This window comes from Hypomesus transpacificus, chromosome 23, assembly GCF_021917145.1.
Source record: "Hypomesus transpacificus isolate Combined female chromosome 23, fHypTra1, whole genome shotgun sequence".
Lineage (NCBI taxonomy): Eukaryota > Metazoa > Chordata > Actinopteri > Osmeriformes > Osmeridae > Hypomesus > Hypomesus transpacificus.
The window spans coordinates 9,359,212-9,384,172 of NC_061082.1; the positions used below are offsets into that span (position 1 = coordinate 9,359,212).

At 43.2% G+C, this 24,961-nt stretch overlaps 1 protein-coding gene across 1 annotated transcript in view; it reads right to left on the reverse strand.

The window, feature by feature from the left end:
- dars1 (aspartyl-tRNA synthetase 1) overlaps nucleotides 1-24,961 on the reverse strand; it is a 62,969-nt gene that overhangs the window by 23,419 nt on the left and 14,589 nt on the right. Inside the window, exons 2-8 of the mRNA XM_047046746.1 lie at nucleotides 8,368-8,467; nucleotides 7,060-7,086; nucleotides 6,687-6,744; nucleotides 5,600-5,692; nucleotides 4,299-4,401; nucleotides 1,465-1,567; nucleotides 1,011-1,091 (exon numbers count right to left, since the gene is read on the reverse strand). Coding sequence (XP_046902702.1) covers nucleotides 1,011-1,091; nucleotides 1,465-1,567; nucleotides 4,299-4,401; nucleotides 5,600-5,692; nucleotides 6,687-6,744; nucleotides 7,060-7,086; nucleotides 8,368-8,467 — 565 coding nt within the window. The remainder of the gene's footprint in view (nucleotides 1-1,010; nucleotides 1,092-1,464; nucleotides 1,568-4,298; nucleotides 4,402-5,599; nucleotides 5,693-6,686; nucleotides 6,745-7,059; nucleotides 7,087-8,367; nucleotides 8,468-24,961) is intronic.

The window sequence follows — 24,961 nt, forward strand, 5'->3', positions numbered from 1 at the left end:
CTCTCGGTAGGCTATGTCCAGGGCTGGAATGGCCATCTGGTATAGGCCTACTGGGCATTTGCCCGGTGGGCCGACGCACTTTTGGGCCGAATCGCCAATATGATTTATAGGCTTTTTTTTTGGTCGGGCCGGCCCATTGGTTATTTTTTTGGGGTCGGGCCAGCCCATAGAGAACTGACAGCCGCCCACTGGTTAATTTTCTTTATTGGCACTGGCCTGACACAGTCAAATCGACAAGATGCCGAAACGATCGCTGCAGATCGCAGGCAATCGCAGGCAATTGTGGCGCTTCGCATCCATTTCGGTCCCATTTGATAATATGGGCGCCGAAAGAAAACCGTTGTTGGCAGAGTGCATTCTAAATTTTTTGAGTCACGATGTACTTTGTATGGGTCCATACCACAGATTTCTTTGCCATTTTGCCTAAAGGATTAATAACACCAATTGTAGACAAAGTATGGTAGAGTTTAGGCTAACAGCTACAATTGTGCTTATGTGCCATATGCAAAAAAACAAAACTCAGATTAACGAAAGGTAAAACGGTAACACCGGCAGAAGCATATCGACCAAACAATCGACTAGTCGACTGAGTGGGGACAGCCCTATCTGATAGCCTGAGAACAGCTTCCGTATCCTGCCACAGGGCCTCATTGTGGACGGACAGACACACACACGGACACACACAGCTGCAGCCCAGAGAGACGGACAGACATCCTGCTTGAACTGACCGACTGTGTGCTAACCAGTCAGCAAGCCGGACAGAGACCTCCTGGGCTGGCTAGCTTCAGGGATAACCGATCAGTATAAACACAGTTTTCAACTGTCTCTGGAGCCAACTGGAGAGGGATGACCTGGACACACTGCCTAGCAGGCTCTCTCTGGACCCACATGGACACAAATTTGACAGAATTATGATGAATGAAGGAAGAAACTATCAGGTGTCAGACAGGCCCCCCGGGAGGACTGAAGGGGCCATAATGCACTCATCCACCGCAAGTACTCGTTCTCACCTCATCCCCCTCTCCGTCAGGCCTGACAGCATCATCCAGCTGCAGGGGTAGACGGGGCTCCGCCTGGCTGATCACGAAAATCTGACAGAGAGCAAGGACAGGTGTGTGTGAAGGAGGGAGGGAGAGGCACAGACAGACAGAGGAAGAAGTGAGAATAAATGAGTGAAGAAACAGAAAGGAGCAGAGGAGAGAACAGAGAAAGGAAGGAAAAGTGTGAGAGATCAAACAAGCTGTTAGATTAACACACCTACCGTACTTTCCACAGCTCAACTGTTAGCTGTACGGAAAGTACCAATATCCAAACACAGACAGTACTTTGCTGACAACGGTCTAACTTTCATTAGGGGGATAATATTGTTGTGTTGTAATGAAACCGATTGTAAAAGCCCATCTAGATCTAGAACATAAGACCTACCCCTCTAATGTAGAGCTATGATTGTAACCTGAGGCCTACCCTCTCAACAAAGAGCTCCACATCCTGTTGAGAGCAGCTCTCAATCTTCTGATCCACCTTCTTCACCAGGGCTTCCACGTCTACAATGCTCTCCTTATTGATGCTGGAGATGGAGAGGAGGAGGAAAGAGGGAAGAGGAGAGAAAGGGCAGGAAAGAGGAAGCAGAAGACAAATAAGGAGAGTAGAGGAGAAAAAGAGAGGGGATAAGAAAAGGAAACCGAAGAGAGGAAAGGAGATTTGTGTGACATTCAAAACCACACACACACAAACACACCTGACATGGGTGTGGGAGATGCAACTGAGAACTGTTGAAGTTTCCATTAAAAACCTGATTGATGTTTACACAAAACATACTTACAGCAGGGGAAGTAACTGGCATAGTTGCTAACCACATAGACAAGAGCATCTTTCAAATCTCAGCAAAATACCAAACCTGACACTGAAATGGCAGCTTCATTTGTCATACGACTTGAAGATTCTGTGAAACCTGCATTATTGCCATCTCCTCTCTGCATGACCAAAACATGATTCCTCTTTTATTCTGATTCAATCAGCTGATTACAACAACATTGAAAGAAAACAACAGATCATATTACCTCAATGCAGTGTTTTAGGAGGAACCAACTGTTGCAGAACTAAACAGTCTGTAGTCCCTCATGTTTAAATGTTGGCTGGAACACTCACCGTGGTTACATGGATTCGAATTACTGGCTTATTTGGACTGAAATAGAATCATCCCTTTCTTGTAAACACCTTTGTTCGAATAATTGTGGTCCGACTACGATCCGATCGACACCCCGAGATAACTCGGTCCGAGTTGGTTGATATTTCGGACATCGCATGCATGTAAACGGTGAATTGGGCTATGAACGGGCCTCTGCGTCTTTGAGCATGCTTGAGATACCGCCGCCCTCCCCCCTCCATCCTTCCCAGGTTGTGACCTGGAAGTCGAAAGAGACAATAAGTTGTCGCTGCCGGGAGCCCTACATGTAACCCATACACTAATTGTAAAAAAATTTAAATAAAGGATAGATCTATTCCTGGAGGGTTGGCACAGTCAGGCTACACTACTGTCATACCATCCCCAGGCCTAAAAACAACAAAACCAACTTTCACCAAGCCTCGCCCTGGGCAGATGGAGCCCCCCTGCTGTAATCCTTCACCTTCTCTCATTAACAAGCTGTAATGAGAGAGAGGGGGGGGGGCTGAAGTCTCAGTCCCCAGACAGCTGCTGGGAAAGCTGCCGGCAAGGGTGAGATCAGCAACACAAATAAATCCTCCCATTAATATCCTCTTCAGCTCTGGGGTTAAGGTTGTGGAGGTTAAGGTTGTGTTCACCATGTTGTGGAGCATATGTTGAAGGACGAGACTAGGACTGGAGAGCGAACGGCCATCACTGAGGGCAGACTCCCACACGCTGGAGAGAAATACCAGCCAACATGCAGTCTTCCACAACAATGCTGCCACTGGCCTGAGTCCAGCCTCACATGAGGAAGTGAAGACCAGCTAGGGGTGTCAGGACTCAGCTTTCACACATGGTAAACACAAGAACACAAGCGTAGGCCTCCCGATGATTAAGAAAGGCTTGCTGGTCATACTGGAGTTAAAGGGCTTTCATATGGGTTTTACAGAAAGCAGGATGTTTCAAGCATGATGGAAGTTAATATCTCTGTGTGGTGAAGCCTCAACATGATGACACACCCATCTGAAAACTTTATATGACAACACTATCCTCAGATAAAATGTGTCCGTTGCCGAGTGTAATAAATGCAATACAACCAACTGCCATTTCAAACCACCGGGCATTGTGAAAGAGTGCTGAGTCACTGTTGTTGGGCGGAGAAACTGCCAACTTTCTTGATCATACAACAAGTCTGATGTGAGTTAAAAAATGTAGCTTATAGCTTGCATGATTATCCACATGGTTTAGGTGGGGTTCTGTCTTTGCTGGGAGGGTTCAGGAATGTATTCAGTACAACACCGTGTATAATTAGGCAGATGAACCAACAGCCCTCATCTCTAGAACACAGACATGAGGCAACCCTGGGAGGAAACACATTGAGGTCAAACTGCTCTTCAGAGGTCAGAGGGCCTGATCACAGAGGTCAAGATGGATGACACTGACCTTGGACCATCCTCAGACGAGCAGTCAGACCTCTGCTTTGGGTCAACTTCCTGTTACACTGGCCTATCACGTCTGTGCTTTTCTTGAATCAATACCTCTCCAGTGTTAATGGCTATCCTCATCCCGTCTATACTCATCTGTACTAGTAGCTGTACTAGTTGAGTTCCAGCTAAGAACTCAATAGGATATCAGGCTATTGTAATCAAAGCATCAAGATATGATTTGCCAAACAATTCTTTTTTAAAATAAATGAAAATAAATAATTCCCAAATATCAGACAGTCAATTTATAAGTAGTGTATTTGGACAATAATTTGATTCAGTTCACGCAATATTAACAACAAACAAACATTATAAAATATCTTGAATGCTTGGCACGTGGTGATTAAGCATTCCTAAGTGGGTGGATATCTGTTGTAATTCCCTCATAATACTTTCAATAATGGACTTGGCTATGACCTCTTAATGATAAATGACAGAATAACCTTTAAGTATGCCTGTCTGCTGTGATCTTCAGTCCTGTGCAACCCTAACAGGAACATACCCATTAAAAACACCCCCAAAAAAACACACTGCTTTTGTTGAGATGAAAAATTAACAATTTCCCTCACCAAAATGTGTGAAAAAGGATCGAACGCATTGGGTCTGGACCGTTCCCACCATTGTTCGCCTTGCCCGCGGTTGACAGGAAAAGCTGCACTTGTACTCACTTGGCGGCAAACTTGACCATCTGCTTGCTGGCACGATCTCCCACGGCGACCAGCGCCTGAATGTTGAACTGCTGCTGACGCAGAACCAAGAAACACTGCTTCCCTGAAACAACATAAACAACAATTGTTACGTCTGGGTTGTTAAAAAAACACACCAACATGACTTCTGTGACGTTTCACAATAGGAACCATCGTCCTGTCGATCATTCTATTCACACGTCAGGTAAATAGAATCCCCTTAAAGAGGGTGTTTAATTCCTCCTCTCATCCAGGTAGCTGTAAATTGTATGTGAAGCAACCTCCTTTTGACTGAGGTATTTCTAACCACACACCTTGAGACTCTATAACCAAATGTATTCTGTCACCTGGTCAGCATCTGAGCTAGAGACCACCCAAGTGCTTTGATGTAGTTTCCCTCCTAAAAGTGGTGATGGGGGAAGGAGGGTGAAGGAACTGCAGCAATCAGACAAACAGAGACTGTAAACCAGGATGTTATTCTGCTCTCAAGGACATCCTACACTGCCCTCGCCAACGGATAAAAAGAGGAGAGGAGGAATAGGACACTTGTTTAAAAGTCACCCTGGAAGGAAGCTTCCATCATATTGTCCATGATAGCACAGGGTTTTTGTAATTCATGTTGATATTGTTAGCTGTTGCTGCCTATGTGTCTGGTGAGCAGTTGTAGTAGGAGGACTGGTGGCAGGGCAGGGCTCAACAGGTTCACAGCACTCAGATGAGAAGTGGCGTCAAACACACTCCCACTCACGAGCCATGTTGAGGTTCCTCATCATGGAGTATGTGTAGTCATTATACCAGGCTAGACTGTGTAACAATGTAATGGAGTGTTGAACGGACTTGTTTGACTTGAAAAAAAACTGACTAGCAGGATTCTGGGTGACACCTGAGCTGAGCTATAAATGCTGAAAGAAACACACACACACACACACGCACTCACATCCCCAACCACCATCATCCTCCCCTATTCCATCCCCTACTTTATCCCTCACTTACAAATAAGACTGCAGTTTGCTGGCTTTTCCATGATTTCTCCAGATTTTACACAACTCCTTCAGTGGTTGCAACCTTTTGTTATTTACCAAACTGAGGGGAGACAAAAACTGACAAATGGCGTTCTGGCATTCCCCTCTCCATAGGAATGGCCTGAAGGACAGTGGGCTGGGCTCAGACACATCTCATCTGCCCTGGGAGTGATGGTGGAGGGGGAAGGTTTCCCAGTAAACCAGGGGGGTGGGGGGTGAGTGATGGGGAGCTGGACAAAGGAACAGGAGAGATCGTCTCACCTTTAGCTCTGCTGGTGTGGATTCTGGCACGCAGCCAGATCAACTGGTCAGCCATTTCAGGCGTCAGGTCCTGGATGCGCACCAATGCCCTGTCTGGCTCACGCAAACACAAACACACACACACAAAAGAACAGTCACTTTCAGGCCTTAATTTCAAAGCCTGGAGTCCCACTTCCACCATACCTTCTGCTAAGTGTGTTCACGTGCACATCCGTATGTGCACATACACAAGCAAATATCTAACATCTACACAAACAAACACAAACGTGACCTTTCACTGCTGATGCTTTGCCATCTACACACCTACACACACACACACACTTTTGAGGCTCCATCTCTCATATTACAAGGGGAACAGTGGTAATCAATATGTATGCGCTGCCCGGTGAATAGACCTTTCTCCCAGCCTTGTGACAAATGCACTCCAGTTTCACCTGTGTCACTTTGAGGCATAGTTCACCTCATTAAGGGCTTCTGGTTAGACGATAAAGCAAAAAAGGCTTTTAAGGCCTGGACCTGCCTGCCTCAGCCACATGAAAGCACCCCTCTCCACCCTCTACCTCCCCTGGCCCTGCATTGAAGTGGGGCAGTGGGTGGGGGTGCATGCAGGTGGGGGAGACAGCTATTTTGTTCTCTTCCATCCAAGCAGAAAGTGCAGCCAGACAGATGGACGTCTCCACCGCCTCTTATGTGCATCTGATAGAGAGGAGTTAGCGCAGGCTATATTAGTCACCTCTTATCTCCGCTATCAAGGCCTGATCGGATGCTGCTAAACAACAAGCTAGCTAGTAGGCTAGCTCACTGTGCTAGCCTAGTTGTTCTGGAGCCGTTCTGCTGTCACACGGTGTACATGATGAAGTGAGGACCACGGCTAAAGCTAAAGTGTTGTTTAGTTATGGGAGACTCCTTTAAATGTGGGACTGTGTGAAATTGTGGCCTGACAATACCCTGTGAGAACCACCACAGTGTAATTACACACTCTTACAATACAGGAATATTCACCATGGTGGGTAATTAGATAACTACATACTATAAAAAGGTTGCTATCCTCTGTTTGTGTTTCTAAAAGGCAGAGTCGCCTACTGACCCAGTTTCTGTTGGGACTGGACCATGGGAGGGACGCCATAGCGGTCTTTAGCAAAGTCCTGAGGAAACAAGACAGTCAAACTGTTATCACAGACATTCATACACGAGCATTGTTGAATACAATTCTTTCTACATTTTTCTTTATCAGTGCAGTAAGCAGACCCATTTTCCCTATTGCGGTACAAAATCGGTTACTTCAATGAACTGACCTTTATCACTCACTAACAGAGAACTGTAAAACTAAAACTCTAGGAAGGGGGGAAAACAGCAGTATATTTGCATACAAACCGGTGGGTGGGATAGTGAGAAAGAGCCAGTATCTCTACGTAAACGGGACATGCAGAGAATAGATCATAAAACCACAGCTTACTTACATCCTCTTCTGTAGTTTGCTGCTCAGCCTGAAAACAAGACAGAGCAGTGTTGTAGTTAGAATCACCCCAAGACATAAACCCAGAACTGTACAATACTAGGCTACTTCACAATCCTAAACCCTACCCAAGACACACAGCAGTGTTGTGGCTATAGCCCCAGAACTGTACAGTACTTTCCATTCAATACAGGTTATTTGAATATGTCATGTAAATCTATGCCAACAACGGCAGGCAGAATTAGTCATAACTGGAGACGACTGACATGTTTATCACGTTTGACAATATGTCATGTTTATCAGCCGTCCTGGGATGAGTAGGGACGCCCCTGAATGAGACACAAACACACTCATTCCACACATCCATGACAGACATCTTGGTAGCCTTGGGGCGAATAACCGCATCCAGTTAGAGTCGAAATCGTAACCCTTTCATTTCCACAGCAAATAGGTATGAAATAGGATGTCTATGGGAGTAGTTCAGGGAGAGACTACATGGTTCGGTCTAATGAAGGACTGGGCTGCTTTGCGTGTTATCAATAAAACAATCAAGTTTATTGTTAAATCCAGTTGTACTGGTACACTACAAATTAGGTAAAGAAAAAAAATATATATATATATCTACATTTCTTAAACTGTATTTTCCAGACATCAGCTGGAGCAAAAATTAGATGGTAAAATAAGATAAATTAATCAAGATGGATGATTAGACAGAAAACGCTCAGAAGGCGTCTTGGAGCCTCTTGGTCCAGGCTTTGATACTGCGGTACAGTTTGCCAGACTGGAACAGTCTTTTGTTGGGATGGTAAGGGTCACTAATGATGCTTTGGGCCCTCCTTTTATTAGTTTGAGACTGGCAAGGTTACATTCATCTGGACTATAATAATGAAGCATACTATCTGAGCTGAATGGCCTGCTTGGTGTAAGTGGGTCATGAGGCAAAATACTTCTGATTATTCAAGACACAATAGTGAGCTCATGCACCCCACTCACGGACTACAGCTATCGTCATACAGCCTTTTTAACAGAAAAATAACTGTTTGGGTGGACAAAAACCAAGCAACAAGGACAGGAATCCTGAAACAATGGATATCCACATTCCCCCCAGGCCCGCCCCCAGATGGCGTCCCGCACCGCAGCATGTCACACCACCAGCTGGGACCTGGGTAGTGCGGCCTGCCGGACACCCAGACCCACTCACCAGTGGGGCCTGTTCCCCAGTCTCCAGACCCATTCACCAATGTGGCCTTTTCCCCAACCTCCAGCCTCCCTCACCAGTGTGTCCTGTTCCCCAGCTTCCAGACCCACTCACCAGCTTGGCCTGTTTCTCAGCCTTCTTGGCCGCTTTCTCCGCTTCCTTCTGTTGTTTCTTCAGGCCTTTCTTAGATTGTGCCTGCTCCTCCTCGCCCGCCCTTAGACAGGAAGACAAGCACAACACAAACACACAAGTTAGCTTCCAGGTCTACGTGTCCGGCTTCCTTGAGGAAGTTTTTGAGCGGGTGGGAAAATGTATTCTAGCTATCATCACCTCTGTATGCCCTCCCCACCCCCTCCCTCAACCCCTGCACTCTCTCCGCAGCAGGGCTTTTAAAGTCCAGCCTACTCTTTAATCCTATTGTTTTCACATACTTCTAAAAACAGCTGTAGCTTGAGAACTGAGGAAAGGGAGTTTTGAAAGCAGCTATAAAGTGTTTACATACTGTCATGAGAGCATGATTACTGTAGATGGATAAATGCTAAAAGCTAGTCTGAGCTGTAGAGTTAGAGACACTGCTTTTTCCCTTCTCTAATTCACATACAGGGTCAAACAAACAATCCATGAACCATAAACTGTCATTACCTTATTATGATATTGCATTAAGGGAATGGTAAAGGGACTTTTCTTTGCTCATGCGAGTCTTACTGCCATTCAGAATAATTACTTCAGGGGAACAGGATCATATGGAATTTAAATTTACATTACATTTAGTAATTTAGCAGACGCTCTTATCCAGAGCGACTTACAGTAGGTACAAGGACATTCCCCCGAGGCAAGTAGGGTGAAGTGCCTTGCCCAAGGACTAAACTTCATTTTGCATGGTCAGGAATCTAACCGGCAACCTTCTGATTAATAGCCCGATTCCCTAACCGCTCAGCCACTTGACTCCCCAGTGTCAGAATTTAAGGACAGCATGAACAGCAGGCAAACTGGCCTGTTCTAAAACAAAAGAACTACACTGAGATCCCTACAAGACTGCTATGGATATAAGCTAGGTTGAAAATGCTGAGGATCGCATTCTGGGTCAAAAGATCTGGAGAAACAACTTTTCTGTTGTAAAGCTGCATGTACAGCTGCAGGTCTTATCGGAAGTTTGCTGGTACAAATGTTTTTTTTTTTTTTTATCAACGAACCACACAAATAAAAACACAATTTCACCTTGTCTGGTTTGACAGTACAGTACAGTGTACAGGTTGTTTGAGAAAAGCTCATTCTGACTTTATCCATGAGAGACTGGCTCACACTGAGTCATTCTCCCCAGCGACATGTTGGATCTACAGGAAGTAGCTCAGACCAAAGGGCACATAAAAATAGCAAAACTAACAAAAACGACAACAAAAACCTGATTCTGGTTCTGTACTTCACTTCAAAAGATGCTTCCTGAAGCACCTGGCCGTGTTTATTTTACACTTCTACGTGCATGTGTTTCCTTTCTCCCAATTTTGAACAATGAAACTGACCAAAGTATGTTGTCTTTCATGACACAAATTCAAAGCATATTCGTGTCCAATGGTCTACCGAGCACAGTTCCTGACTAATGCTGAAGTAAAATTTACTCTCAGATTCAGAGTTCCAGTTCAGAATAGTAGACTACAGCATTTACCCAAAACTGTGAAAATCATAAATGTTCTTAAAAAGAAAGTTGTTCAAATGTTGCTCTGTAGAAGAGGTAAAACAAATTGTGGGGGGGAATCAAATTTTTATACTGAAGACTCCATCCCCCTTCCTCCCTCAAGCCAAACTCCTGTAGTGTAAAAACAACCAATGGATCCAAGAAAACACGTTGAGGTTAAAACCAAGCACCTTCATACCTAACCTCTTATCTCCTCCCATTAGAACTCAATGCCGAGGGGAGGAAAGTAGAAGGACCCCCTGACCCATCTGCCAGTCAGTTTACTGCAACTACCTTCATGCTTGAAAGACTTTACTGCCCTACACCTAATGACAATACAATGGAGAATACACACACATACAAATGTTCTGTCAACCATTGGCTTATTAGGATTCCTCCGGTAGGAGGAAACCTATTTTTTTTGTTATTATATTTCTCTGCTTAATGGCCCAATAGCTAAAAAAGTCCTGGACCCGATTTTTTCAAATTTGGCCCACTGATACAACAGGTCAATCATTACTCCCAGACGGCTAGTGGCCCATGTGCGCCCATAGGTGACGCTATAAAACACGCCCAAAGTCTACATGATTTCCCCAGAGCCCCATTACTCAAATGCCTGAAAATGTTTATACATGCCTTATTTCTCATGGGGAACAAAAAAGCCTCAAGGACCCATATTGTCAGACTTATGAATTTTCTTGTACTGTCCAAATTTGGTACAACCTTCAAAACCCTTCTCCTCATGAAGCATAGATCCAATCGACTTGAAATTTGTTCTGGATCTGTAGAATACATGTTTTTAAAAAGGGTCAAATTGAATAAGAAATGCTATACAAAATGGCTGAAAGAAGTGTATTTATGTAAATGTCCACATTGCCTCAATATCTTTGTGTTAATAAATCAAATAATTTTGACTGATGGTTTTCAAACCTTATTGGGTTCAAGATTACATCACTCTGTAGTACCATAAATAATTTCACCTTGATATGTCAATATATGATTGAATTTGAGTAGTTTAAACTTTGGCTGAATCTAACAACTCTTACCACAGAAGAAACAGCTTACTTTTTTATACAGTAACTGAACATGACAATATTCAACACTGAGAATAGCTCAATGGACTGGGACAGTGACCAGCAAAGTATTAGGTTGTAGGTTTGAATCCAGCAGCAGTCTTTTAGAATATGAGTATCTGTTTAGTTAAACAGGATGACGTCATTATGAAATACCATGCACAATTTCATGCAATTCCACTTTGAAATGTAAACCGTTTCTTAAAGGGGCAATTGACTGGGTCACATTTCACACTGTTCCTTAAGGTCTCCGAATAGGGTATGTAACATTGGTTGGGTTGAAAATGGCCCGGGTGCTGTTCTATGCCCTCTGACAGATCCTCTGAAATGTTCCCGGGAAAAAACAATAGCTTTTCTCCTTTTATGGTATGCTCATTAATATTTAGATCAGCTGCGCGCTGATTGGTTTGTTATCAACGAGTGAAGCTGGGAGCAAAAACGCAACACGGCCAACAGCAGCACTCGCTGAAACACCGAAGTTGGAGACTTGAAATAAAAACGCGCAAATAAATCTATTGTGTCTACACAACACTGTTTTCAACAGATTGACTATTACTTGTTTCCACTTCTGTTGTTGAAGCAAACTGGATTGACTTAGGTGGGTAGAACGTTAGGCTACAGCTTAGCAACCAAACCATATCGTGATTCTACTCGGCTTCAGTTAGCTAGCTAGGCTAGCTCTAGATATCTTGCTGTAAAATAACATGACAAAGATCTGGACAAACATGCATCGTGAATTGTAGATTTTCATTACACAGGTTATTTATTTGAATGAAACACAGTCAGGAACATGAATCAACGTTAGCCCCATTGCCAATAAACTAGGCTAAATGATCACACATTCTACCTATGCTCTTGCGTTAACTAGCAAGCTAAACTTGTTTACATGCCTTCAGTCTAGGTGTTACTAGTAACAGTTACTAGCAATGCTAACGTATCCTGTATCTAGAACCTGCCTTTCTCCAGTTCTTTCAAATAGATTATCTAGACAGGCGTTAGCAATAAGCCAGACTGCAGTTCGTTTTCTGGCTATTTTTCGGAAGCTTCCCTTCTAATGCCGACTACAGCTAGTCTAGCTAGAGTCATTTGATGTGTGTAGAAACGTATTTAGCATTCTACCTGGTATGCTATATACAGGAAACGTTAGCATTGCTAATAACTGTTAGCACAACATCATACTGTCCTTAGAGCTTGCGGTTGCAATGAGCATACGGTTGGAACAGCACCTCTTTCCAGGTTCAGCTTCCTAGCATATCCTGCTTGAAATTGTCCAAGGTTGTCAAAACTGTCTTGGGTGAAATGTTCAGAGCAAATGAATGATTGAGTGTCGAACTTCGCGGGGATCTTCTCATAGACAACAGCAGCCATGCCTGTTGAATGTTTGGCTCCTTGGGAAGACTGTGAGTGTTAGCCTTCCCTGTACAGCCTGGAACACAGCATTTACGACCGTGGTCCATTTTCAATATCCTTGTTATAATTCAAAACGTTGTTCTTTGTAATTCCTTATAAGTAGCCTACACAGAGCAGCGCGCAGCTAAACTAGTATCGGAGATAGACGCTACCTCGGGCTGGTCTGAATGTAAATTCTGGGGCGTGACAAAGATACAGACCAGAGCCAATAAGAGGGCGATCACCGGTCCTACGTAGGACCGGTGGCTTTGTTGAAAAGCTAGCGTTTTACAGCCAAATTTTTTCTTTTTGAGATTTGAATAGGAAAAAGGTGTCAATGGACTTTGATATTCACGGTATGTTCAGTTTACCCTCCGAACTGTCGTTTTTCAACAATGACAAGGTAAAATCGGTTTTGCAGTCAATTGCCCCTTTAACCTTTGTCCCAAAGCTGACCAAAGCCAATACTAGGCCCTTTCTACTCATACATTCTCAACAGTTGGTGTGTAGCAGATAGGATAGAGAGGCTATCTTGTAACCTTATGCTCATGAGTTCAAATCCCCATTCAGCCTATTGTAGTTGGCCCTACATGAAGTGGTTTTGCTCTCGTTGTCCTACTCTTGACCTTCTCCAATGTAAATATTTATAATATTTTGCCATTTTGCGGAGGAACCCGCATCGCTGCTTGCAGCTATATTTGTGTAGTGTTTTTTTGACTGATTGAAAAACGTTGGCAGTGAGACATGGGAAAGTTTTTTTTTCTGGACTGTTTAATGGTGTTTTTTTTATTTTTTTTCATTGGTTGTAATGGAAATCTGGAAGCAAAGTAGATGGCTCATAGGCAGGGCTAAGTACATTTGAAACTGATCACTGATGTCAGCACAGCTGAACTCTGAATATTGCAGGTGACATGAATATCCTCTTTTAAAAGCTATAAAAAATTGTGAACAATATACACACAAATAGCTAATCAGCCAATCACATGGCAGCAACTCAATGCATTTAGGCATGCAGACGTGGCCAAGACAACTTGTGCAAAACGAGCATCAGAATGGGAAGAAAGGGGATTTAAGTAACTTTAAATGTGGCATGGTTGTTGGTGCCAGACGGGCTGGTCTGAGTATTTCAGAAACTGCTTATCTACTGGGATTTTCACACACAACCACCTCTAGGGTTTACAGAGAATGGTCCGAAAAAGAGAAAATATCCAGTGAGCGGCAGTTGTGTGGACGAAAATGCCTTGTTGTTGTTTTCCTGGGTCAAAATGGGTCTTCGGTGCTCCAAAAAAAAATATGTATATAAATATTCATTTTTTTCTTATTTTTTCTAATCAATGTATTTATTCCCAGGTGTTTTACATTCCCCCCCCCCCCTGTAAAAGTTTAGTAGCCTAGCCTATTGATAAAGGTAGGCCACTCTGAAGCATGTACACTTCTTGCTTCATTTGATCTTGATAGGCTAAGCATTCTGTAGCCAATATTAACAATACACCCACCTTTCATTAAACAAAACTACTTCAGCATAATAATGCACCTAAAATACAAACCTGAGCAAGGGCAGCAATAGCTATAGACGTGCAATTTAGCTAGCAGGGGAAGAATACAAACAACAATTATCACCAGTTAACTTGATTTAAATTTGCAAGAACTATAGACTTATACAATAACAGGCTTAAATGAACTTACAACATACGTTATACGACTTACAGTTCTCAAGGACGCACATACGCAATCTCAACTGCGGTGTGAAGCGCGTGTCCGTGCAATTCTCCGACATGCACTCTAACAATCACTGCTGATAGACGGCCTAACATTTTGTACAGCCTGATTTCTAATACCGTGGCGGCAGAAATTTAGCCATGGAAGAAACACTGCACTATATATAACGCTAAGAGCGTCTTAAGAACGTTCTAAGGGCGCTCTAGAACGCTCTTAGAACGTTCTTAAGAAGATCTTAGCGTTAAGAGCTTCTTAACGGATCTGGGAAACCCGGCCATTATCATTCTAGGTTAAGAATACCAATGGAGGCTGCGTTGGAAATCGTAAATCAATCTTTTGTCAGCATTTTGAGTGGAAATTTCATTTGCATTTGTACAGGTGTATTCGTGCACGTCGGGCTGGCCCTCGCAGCGGAACGACAGTTTAGTGGCCACTCTGTCCATTCGCGCACCTCACAGTTGCGTATTGATCAGACAAGAAGACACGCTCATCAACTCGATTACTATTGCTCAAAACAGAACGAGGGTTTGGCTGTAGCCTACTTGAAACATACTATTGAGAACATATTCGCTGACATGCATTGCACGCGTGATTTCAAAAGATTTGTACAGCCTGGTTTCTGATACCGTGGCGGCAGAAATGTTGCCATAGAGGAAACACTGCACTATATATTATCATTCCAGGTTAAGAACACCAATAGAGGCTGCGTTTGAAATCGTAAATCAAACTTTTGCCAGGATTTTGAGTGGAAATTTCATTTGCATTTGTACAGATGTATTTGTGCACGTCGGGCTGGACCTTGCAGCGGAACGACAGTTTAGTGGCCACTGTCGATTCTCACCTCACAGTTGCGTATTGATCAGACAAGAAGACACGCTCATCAACTCGATTACTATTGATCAAAACAGAACGAGTGTTCAGCCGTAGCCTACTTGAAACATACTCTGTTGAGAACATATTTGCTGACATGTATTGCACACGTGATGAACATGGCTTTTTTTTTACCTTTAGCGCTCGGGATTTGTCATTGGCGCTCGGGAAAACAGCTTTGGCGCGCGCCAAGATGTTCTCTATGCAGGAAAAACCCTGGAGGAGAATGGGCAGACTGGTTTAAGATGATAGAAAGGCGGACCGGTAGTTGGGGAACGCTCCTGTAGCCCGTCTGCTTCAAGGTTTGACGTGTTGTGCGTTCAGAGATGGTATTCTGCATACCTTGATTGTAACAAGTGGTTATTTGAGTTGCCTTTCTATCATCTTAAACCAGTCTGCCCATTCTCCTCTGACATCAACAAGGCATTTTCGTTTTTGTTAGCTTTTATAGGACCGGTACCGGTCCGTGGGCCATTTGGTACCGGGCAGCACAGAAAAAATAAAAATAACATTATTTCCTTTTGATTGATTATCAGAGTCTGAAATACGTTTTATTCTGAAAAATTACTGGATTCTCTCCTTCTCTGCAGGCCTTTTCCCCTAAACAAAAAAGCTTTGCAAAGATGTTTGTTTACTCATTTTTTAGCAAGTTTGTGGGCTTCATTGAGCGGTAACTAACTATCACATGCGTCTCTTCCGCTTGAAACATGACAGGTGATAGTTACCACTCAATGAAGCCTGTGCTGGTGTTTTGGATGAAGGCTGAATATCCTGAGATCGCAACAAAAGCACTGAAAACCCTGCTTCCATTTCCAACATCCTTTGGAAGCGGGATTTTCTGCCATGACAGCAATCAAACAAAATCACAGAATAAACTGGATATAAGGAACGCACTTCGGGTGTCACTGTCGTAGCTTAGTCTCGTTTACACATAAAAGTGGGACTGACAGATCGAAAGCTAGCAGGTAATATTACGATGGAAGAAAAGCCTAACCCTAACAAACGTAAAGATGGGGCTGAAAGATTAAGAGACAACATCAAATTCCCTAGACAAGGTTTTACCAATCGAAAAACGGCTATGTTTATTTGACATAAAGCTCCAAAAACGATCAACGCTCAAATCAGCAAAAAAAAAAATATTTCGCGCTCGCATTACATGTGAAAGTCGCTAACTAGGATCACATCAAACCCAGAATGTGCATACATTAGCAGGGCAGCTGTGGTGGCGTAGGCCTATACGGGGGCCGGTTCTGGTGGGCCATTTTGGATCAAAGTCCAGGTCCTATCTTTCCTCCCAGTCCGCCCCTGCCGGTCCGTGAAAATATGTATTACATGAAACCGGTCCGTGGCACAAAAAAGGCTGGGGACCGCTGGGCTACAGCAGCAGAAGACCACACTGGATGCCACTCCTGTCAACTAAGAACATGAAACTGAAGCTACAATTCACACAGGCTCCCCAAAATTGGACAATAGAAGATAGGAAAAACATTGCCTGGACTGATGAGTCTCGATTTCAGCTGCAACATTCAGATGGTAGGGTCAGAATTTGGTGTAAACCAGGGGTTCCCAATCCTGGTCCTCGGGCCTCCCTGCCCTGCCCTGCCCTGCATGTTTTAGATGTTTCCCTGCTCCAACACACCTGATTCCAATGAATAGGTCGTTATCTAGCTATGCAGAAACCTGCTAACGACCATTCATTTGAATCAGGTGTGTAGGAACAAGGATACATCTAAAACATGCAGGGCAGGGAGGCCCGAGGACCAGGATTGGGAACCCCTGGTGTAAACAACATGAAAGCATGGATCCATCTAGGGCTGCAACTAACGATTATTTTAATAATCGATTAAACTGTTGATTCTTTTTTCGATTAATCGATGAATCAGATAAAAAACAAAAAAGCATTAATTTCCAACCTTTTATTCAAAAACAGAAATTCACAGTGCAAAAAATCTTTTGAATGCACAAACAGGCACACAATTTTGAAAAAGTTATTAATATTAGCGTGGATTTAATGCCATTTTCAGAGATGAGCCATTTATTTGAGTTTTGTTTAAAACATTTGCGAACATTTAAAAGGTTGTGGATATATGCCAGACTTTATTAGAATAATCTGGTCTATATGTAAGATTTTTTGACACATTTGCCAGGATTAAGCTATTTTCAAAGATTAGTGATTTTCATCAATTTATTTGAAACTTCATTGAAAAAGTAAAGGCTGTGGAAGTATACCAGACATTGTTCAGATACTCTGGTGTCTGAGGTTTTTTATATTCATAAAAATATTATATAAGTCTAAATTTTTCAAAATGGTATGGGTAGTTTTCACCCGGTCCCTAACGCAACGCTGCAAAGTAGTGTCTTCCGAATGTGCGACGAATGTTGAATATGAAACTAACTTCCCCTCGGTCAATTAACACACTTTTTCGACGTATTTTGTGTGAAATGCTCCCACACCTTGGAAGACTTAAGTCGTACTGATTTCTCCGCCATGTGTTTCAGAACAACGTTACTCAACAACTTCTCTCCGATGGCCTTTCCTCTACCTCCGCTCTGCGCTCAACATTATTTTTTTATTTTTTTATACTCAAACATCTCCGCGACTTGTTGAGTGGCGTAATAATCGTGCGACACAACAAATCGATAATGAAATTCGTTGCCAACGCTTTTAATAATCGATTTAATCGATTTGTTGTTGCAGCCCTAGATCCATCCTGTCTTCTATCAACGGTTCAGGCTGGTGGTGGTGGTGTGGGGGATATTTTCTTGGCACAACCACAACACTCAGGGCTCCAGACTAACTTTTTTTCCTAGGAGCATAGTAGCCCCTGACTGAACATTTTAGGAGCGCAAGCAGAAAATTTAGGGGCACACCTTATATTGACCTGCAATGCATTTATTAATGTAACTAGAGAGGGTACAATTCAGTGGCAATTTTAGACCTTTTTTATGAGTGCTCAAGCACCCCTAAATTTAATCTCAGCATCCCATCAAAAGAACGAAGGGCAACCCACTTGGCAGATTAAGACGTTCGTAGGAACCTAGCGAAAAATAGCCTAAACTTTCCAAGACTTTTAGCTAGGTTTATAAGTACCTAGTGAAAAATAGCCTCAACTTTCCTAGACTTTTAGCTACGGTACTAATGCAGAAGGAACACTGATATCGCTGTCTAACAAGAACGTCGTATCTATGCGTCGTTGCTAACGTGTCCTGACATTGTGCACACCCAATTAATTCAAAATGTGTAGGTCGCACATGCGCGAGTGTTTGTCAAAAATGCTCGCACTGTCTCAAAAACTGGTCACAAAATGCGACCATTTGGTCGCAGTCTGGAGCCCTGACACTCCCCTGGGGGGAGAGCATGCTTTATTTGTCATACAACACAAACAAGCCTAACAGTCACATTGATGCCCCTGGCACCAAAGTTAAATTTAGCAGCAGTAGCAGTCCAACTTTAAAGGGGTCCTTTACTGATTTTATTGGGTATTTCACACCATTTCTTAAGGTCTCCGAATATGGTATGTAACATTGATTAGGCTGAAAATGGCCTGGGTGCTGTTCTATGCGCCCTAATGCACCCTGTGAAATACCCCTGGAATAAAACTAGAGGTTTTCTCTCTCTTATTGTATGCTCATGAATATATAGATAAGCTGCGCGCTGATTGGTTGGTTTACAACAAGTGAAGCTATGGAGCAAAGATGCAACACGGCCAACAGCACTCACTGAAACATCGAAGGTGGAGACTTTCGGTATATATAAAAAACAAATAAATCTATTGTGTCTACACAACACTTTTCAACAGATTGACTAGATATCATTTGAAAAGATACCGTTAGTTGTTTCCACTTCTGTTGTCGTAGCAAACTGGATCGACTTAGGTGGGTAACGTTACAACTTAGCAACCAAACTATTGTGATTCAACTCAGCTTCAGTTAGCTCTAGCTATCTTGCTGAAAAATAAAATATAAAATAACCTGACAAATATCTGGACAAACATGCATAATGAATTGTAGATTTACATGACAACAACGCAGGTTATTTATTCGAATGAAACACCGTCAGGAACATGAAACAACATTAGCCCCATTGCCAATAAACTAAATCATCACACATTCTACCTATGCTAGATACAGGCAGGCCACGCGGCCCGCCACAGCTAGATTTCTGCCGCCATGGTATCAGAAATGGGGCTGACATTTTTGTCCGTCTATCAGTAGTGATTGGTAGAGTGCAGGTCGGAGAATAGCACGGACACGAGCTTCACAGCGCAGTTGAGATTGCGTGTGTGCGTCCTTGAGAACTGTAAGTCATATAATTTATGTTGTCAGTTCATTTAAGCCTGTTATTGTATTATTCTATAGTTCTTGCAAATATAAAATTCAGTTAACTGGTGATTTTCATTGTTTGTATCCTTTCCTTGTTAGCGAAATTGCAGCGTAATCAATAGCGATTTCTGCCCTTGCTCACGTTTGTATTTTACGTGCCTTATTATGCTCAAGTAGTTTCAATTAATAAATAGTGGGTATATTGTTATTATCTGCAACAGAATGCTTAGCCTATCAAAATCAAATGAAGCAGACAGTGTACATGCTTCCGAGTGGCCTACCTTAATCGATAGGCCAGGCTACTGACCATTTACAATAAGTAGGGTGATTTCAGGTAATGTGGGACACTTCTTGGTAGAGGCTCCTGGAGCCGAGTGCACCAGCTGGGCGTAAAAAAGTTGGTCTTAACTCCTACGTCGGTCTTAGCTACGTCCGACTGTGATTTGAATTTACACCGAGTTCACCAAGCTTGACAGAACACGGTCGTAGCTACGCCTGGTTTTAAGATGCGCCTTGTGAAAATGCGAAAGCGTCGATCGTTGCCAAGCAACACATTTAAGAGCCTATCCAAAGCGCCCTTAGCTAGCCTATCTCCCTTCAAAACAAGTCATGGATTTTATAAAAAAAATTTAAAGAAAGAAAAGGAAAAAAAATTTTACTGATCAAGAAATTCGAAAAACTTCTAAAGTTGTTTACTCTAAATAGAAGCGTGCTCACAGGGAAATGTAGGCCTAATAATATCAACACAAACGAACAGAAACAATCAGCTTGGAAATCGATCACCAATAAAATTAACAGTGGATTTGTGCGATCCCAGACGACTTTTTCTTGCCTTAATGCCCTTTCCCTATGTTGCCTATAAACAAGACGCGCTGCATGTGCGATCAAACTGTTGTACATTATAATTACCATGGATATTAGTCCAATTTTCCAACTTACGCCTGCTCCCCACTAGGCGTAAAATGTACACCCAGGTGCAGCACATAAAGGGCTTTAGTCTAACTCAGAGGTCGCCAACCTGTCGATCGCGATCAACGTGTCGATCTCGGAGACTTTCCCTGTCGATCTCCAAAATAATTTCAGAAATACTGATCTCCGACTAATTCATGAACGCGGAGGATTCTTCAACTGAACGCGCGTTCTCTTGTACCTGGATTTGCATATTGGCCTGTGCGTGTTGCAAAGCAATTCACCGACAGAATAAATGGGCGTTTTTTCCCGAAGACGACCTTTGAGAGACCTGCTATCCCAGGATACCTGTGGGCGTGGTTGCCGTTGGTTTGTTTATTTACCCGGCCGTGTTGTCCACATAGTGTTAGCAAGCATGGCAGAGGCACCACGAAAGAGGGCGAAAAACTACAGTTTCCATCATGAATGGGAGGAGGAATTCATCTTTACCTTGGTAAAAGACAAGAGTGTGTGTATGTTGTGCCACCAGCCACAGGCACTGTCTAAGCGAGGGAATTTGGAGCGGCACCACAACACTAACCATCCGAAATTCAAAGACTGCTATCCACCAAAGAGCGCAATCCGCGCCAAAAAAGTTCAGGAGCTGAAAGTGGAGTTGAAGGCTCAACAGTCGCTTTTCTCACAACCTACGTCTCAAAGTAAGGCTGCAACTGAGGCGTCATTTCGTATTAGCCACATTTTGGCTAAACACAAGAGACCTTTTACAGATGGGGATTTGTTTAAGGAACTATTGACCGTCACCGCAGAGACTGTTTGCAGCACCTTCAAAAACAAAGAGGACATAAAAGCTGCATTCCGTGCTGTGCCTCTTGGTCCTACAACAGTGACACGAAGGATCGAGTTACTGTCGGATAACGTTGGTCAACAGGTGTTGGAGGACTTGTCACTCTGTGAATATTTTTCACTGCAGTTTGATGAATCGCTGGATGTAATGGACACGGCTCAGCTTGTTGTATTTGTCAGAATGGCTTTCCAGGACTTTACAACAAAGGAGGACTTCCTCACTCTTCTCCAATTAAAAGAGAGAACGAGAGGTGAGGATATTTACAACGTTTTTAAAAGCTATGTCCGTGAAAAGAACATCCCCATTCAGAAACTGGTGGCAATCACTACCGATGGGGCACCGGCAATGTGCGGTGTGCACGCTGGTTTTATAGCACTGTGCCGTAATGATCCGGATTTCCCCGACTTCATGAAGTATCACTGTGTGATTCATCAGCAAGCCTTGGCTGGGAAAGTTGTGGACTTTTCTAATGTCATGTCACTGGTGGTCAAAGTGGTAAACTCGATTCGAGCAAAAGCGCTTCAGCATCGCTTATTCAAGGCGTTATTGGATGAGCTCGATTCGGCGTATGGAGACCTGCTTCTGCATGCTGATGTCAGGTGGTTGAGTCGCGGAAAAGTGCTGCAGCGATTTGTTGACTTGCTGCCTGAGATTAAGACGTTTCTGTCGAAAAGGAACGAGGAGCACGAGGAACTTTCAACGGATGCGTGGCTACTGGACCTGGGGTTTCTGACGGACCTAACCGGAAAACTGAACTCGCTCAACCACGAACTCCAGGGAAAAGACCGGCACCTCCTCCACATGATCAGCGCAGTGAATGCGTTCAAGGCCAAACTCTTTGTCTAGACCACGAATCTGAGGAAAGGGACGCTGACACACTTTACAAACCTGGAAAAAATGTCACAGTCCATCAAAGACTCTTCTGACTTTCACCCTGAGCAGTACTGTGTGCACCTGGACAAACTGGCAGCGGAGTTCAGTCGACGTTTTGGTGAGTTAGAAATCATGAAGGATATTGCTGCATTTCTTTCAAACCCATTCCTGCCTATTAATACAGAGGAGGTTGCAGACCAATTCGAGAAAGCATTTGCTTTGCCAAGTGGAGTGGACATGGAGATGCTTGATTTGCAAAATGACATTGAGCTGAAAGCCAGGTCAAGGGACAGTGACTTTTGGGGACTTGTCAGCCGAGAGAAGTTTCCTCTCCTCAGTGCATGTGCACTAAAAGTGAGTGCCTACTTTGGATCGACCTACCTCTGTGAAATGGCATTTTCACAGATGAAAATCACCAAATCCAAGTACAGGAGCCGGCTTACTGACAGACACCTCACAGACTGCCTCAGACTGGCTGTCTCTGCTTATGAGCCAAACTACAAGGCACTCACAGACAGTGTTCAGTCACAGCCATCACACTGACTTGTCACATGAGAAATTTGTCAGTGTTGTGTTGTAACTTCAGTTTATAAATAAAACCGTTCATATCCAGCCTGCTCATTGCAAAAGTGTTTTTTCTTGTTCATATTGTTCACAAAGTGTTTGATTTCATTCAATTACAATAAGGCCAAATATAAAGTTAAGTTGTAAGTTCAGTCTGGAGTCTGTTCTGTCTCTCAACGCCTCAATAGGTAGATCTTCGGGTCACCAAGGCAAAGGTCGGTGATCTTTGGCCTAAAAAGGTTGGTGACCACTGGTCTAACTGGTGCACTAGCCGTAACTTTAAGTTAATCGTAACTTTCAGTTCTACGTCGGACGTAACGTACACCCAGGCGTACGCCCAGCTGGTGCACTCGGCTCCAGTAGATTTACAAAAAAACTTAACTCACCCCAGTGGTGTTTCTGTAAATGGTTTTAGGGCTTAGGGTTTTAGGGCATTTTCATGTTGGAATACACAGTATTTTAGGAGCTACACCAGGGCTCAACATTAACATTTTTTAGCACTGGCCCCACCGGGCCAGTGGGTTTGAAACTTACTGGCCCCAAGATCATTTTTACTGGCCCCCCCTCCAAAAGTTGTAATTTATCATTGTTACAACAAAACCAAAGACTTATGAGTTGTGTTACTCTGTTAACATGCTTAACCATTTATTACACATATCCTGGATATAAAAAGAACAAAAATGAAATCACATTTCTTGTGATAAAAAATTAAAAGGTAATAGTCAGCTAAACAATTGACTTTTAACCTCAAACATGACGTGCTCTCTTCCCTGCTGACAGCCATCTCTGCACAACTCTGTTTAGCTGAAACTGAAACCTCTGGTCCCTCAATGCTAATAAAGCTTCCATAGCATTTCATCAGATTCAGATTCAACTTTATTTCGCCATGTATACAGATACTAGGAATTTGATTTGGTATTCTCCATGCACTCCTGCACGAGATCTCCGCGGCCACTACACAAGCGCCACTATCAGTATGATACTAAGTACCCAAGTCGACACCATTTTTCTGCTGCAGTTCAATAGCCTGGGGGAACAAGGCGAACGGCTGGCCCGTCTTAATTACGCGATATGCCGTTGTTTTAAGTCGTGCAATAACACGATGGGCATCTACATTTAAATTCCTGGCCAGCATGGTCAACGGCCTTGAAGATGGATTGTCAACCATCCGCTTAGCTGTCACGCAAACCAGGTGCTGTCTGCTAGCATGGCTCTAGGATTGCTTTCGAAAATTGTCGGTGCCTGTGTAAAAATGTACACTTTTGTCTGCTTTAGAAGGGAACATAAGACAGACGACACAGTGCATCTTCGTTCCATAAAAAAAGTTGCTTCCGTTTATGCTCGTAGCTCTACTTTACTGCCATCTTCACTTTGTCTCGCGCCAGTTGTTAGAAAATGTGTCGAGATTAGTACAATTTGACAACCACTCGTCACTCACTACTCAACTCTTGATTTGACTGTGCGCCCCACGAGATGCAGTTATTTATGCATTTAGCAGATAGCAAAACATATAAAGGATGTTAACATTTACAATGCTTTTTTTTCTTCAATCAATAATTTGCAGTGGCCCCGGGCAATCGGGCCATCGGGCCATCGTTATTGTCGAGCCCTGTACACACTTTCAAACATAATATGACCCCCTCTCTCACTCAGAAAGCATTTTCAGGTAATGTGGGACAGCTTGTGTGGTAAAGTGGGACAGTCATCGTCTGTCAGCCTAGTCTGCTGATATTAATAATAATTAGTTTATATACATTACATTTTACATTTACATTACATTTAGCAGACGCTCTTATCCAGAGCAACTTACAGTAAGTACAGGGACATTCCCCCCGAGACAAGTAGGGTGAAGTGCCTTGCCCAAGGACACAACATCATTTGACACAGCGGGGAATCGATCCGGTAACCTTCTGAGTACTAGCCCAAACTCCCTAACCGCTCAGCCATCTGACTCCCACAACAATGCTATGTGCAAGCAAGATTCATTTAGTTTTGGGGTTTGACTTATACAATAGGCATAAAGTGTAACTGATGTAAACCTTAGTGATCTGCAGCCTATGTGCTAGCTAGCTAGTCACAATGTGTTAGCATTTCGTTGGACTAGCGTTAGTGGTCACGCTTATAAGTCTGAAAGCGCTGGTTCGATGACAGTAAAAGTTGTTATTTAGTTGGGAACTTAAGTGCAGTGTGATGCATTGGTATTAAAAATGTGAGAACTGTCAAACTGTTAAATTACTTTTATAGCATAAACAAAGCATTACTACATGTCCCACTTTACCTGAACAATGCTGTCCCACATTACCTGACATTAGGGCTGCTAAAACGAATCGAAAAAAAATCTATTAAAATCGATTATTAAAAGCATTGGCAACAAATTTCATTATCGATTCATTGTGTCGCGCCATTATTACGCCACTCAATGTCGCGGAGATGTTCGAGTATAAAAATAAAAAAAAGTTTCGTTGAGCATGG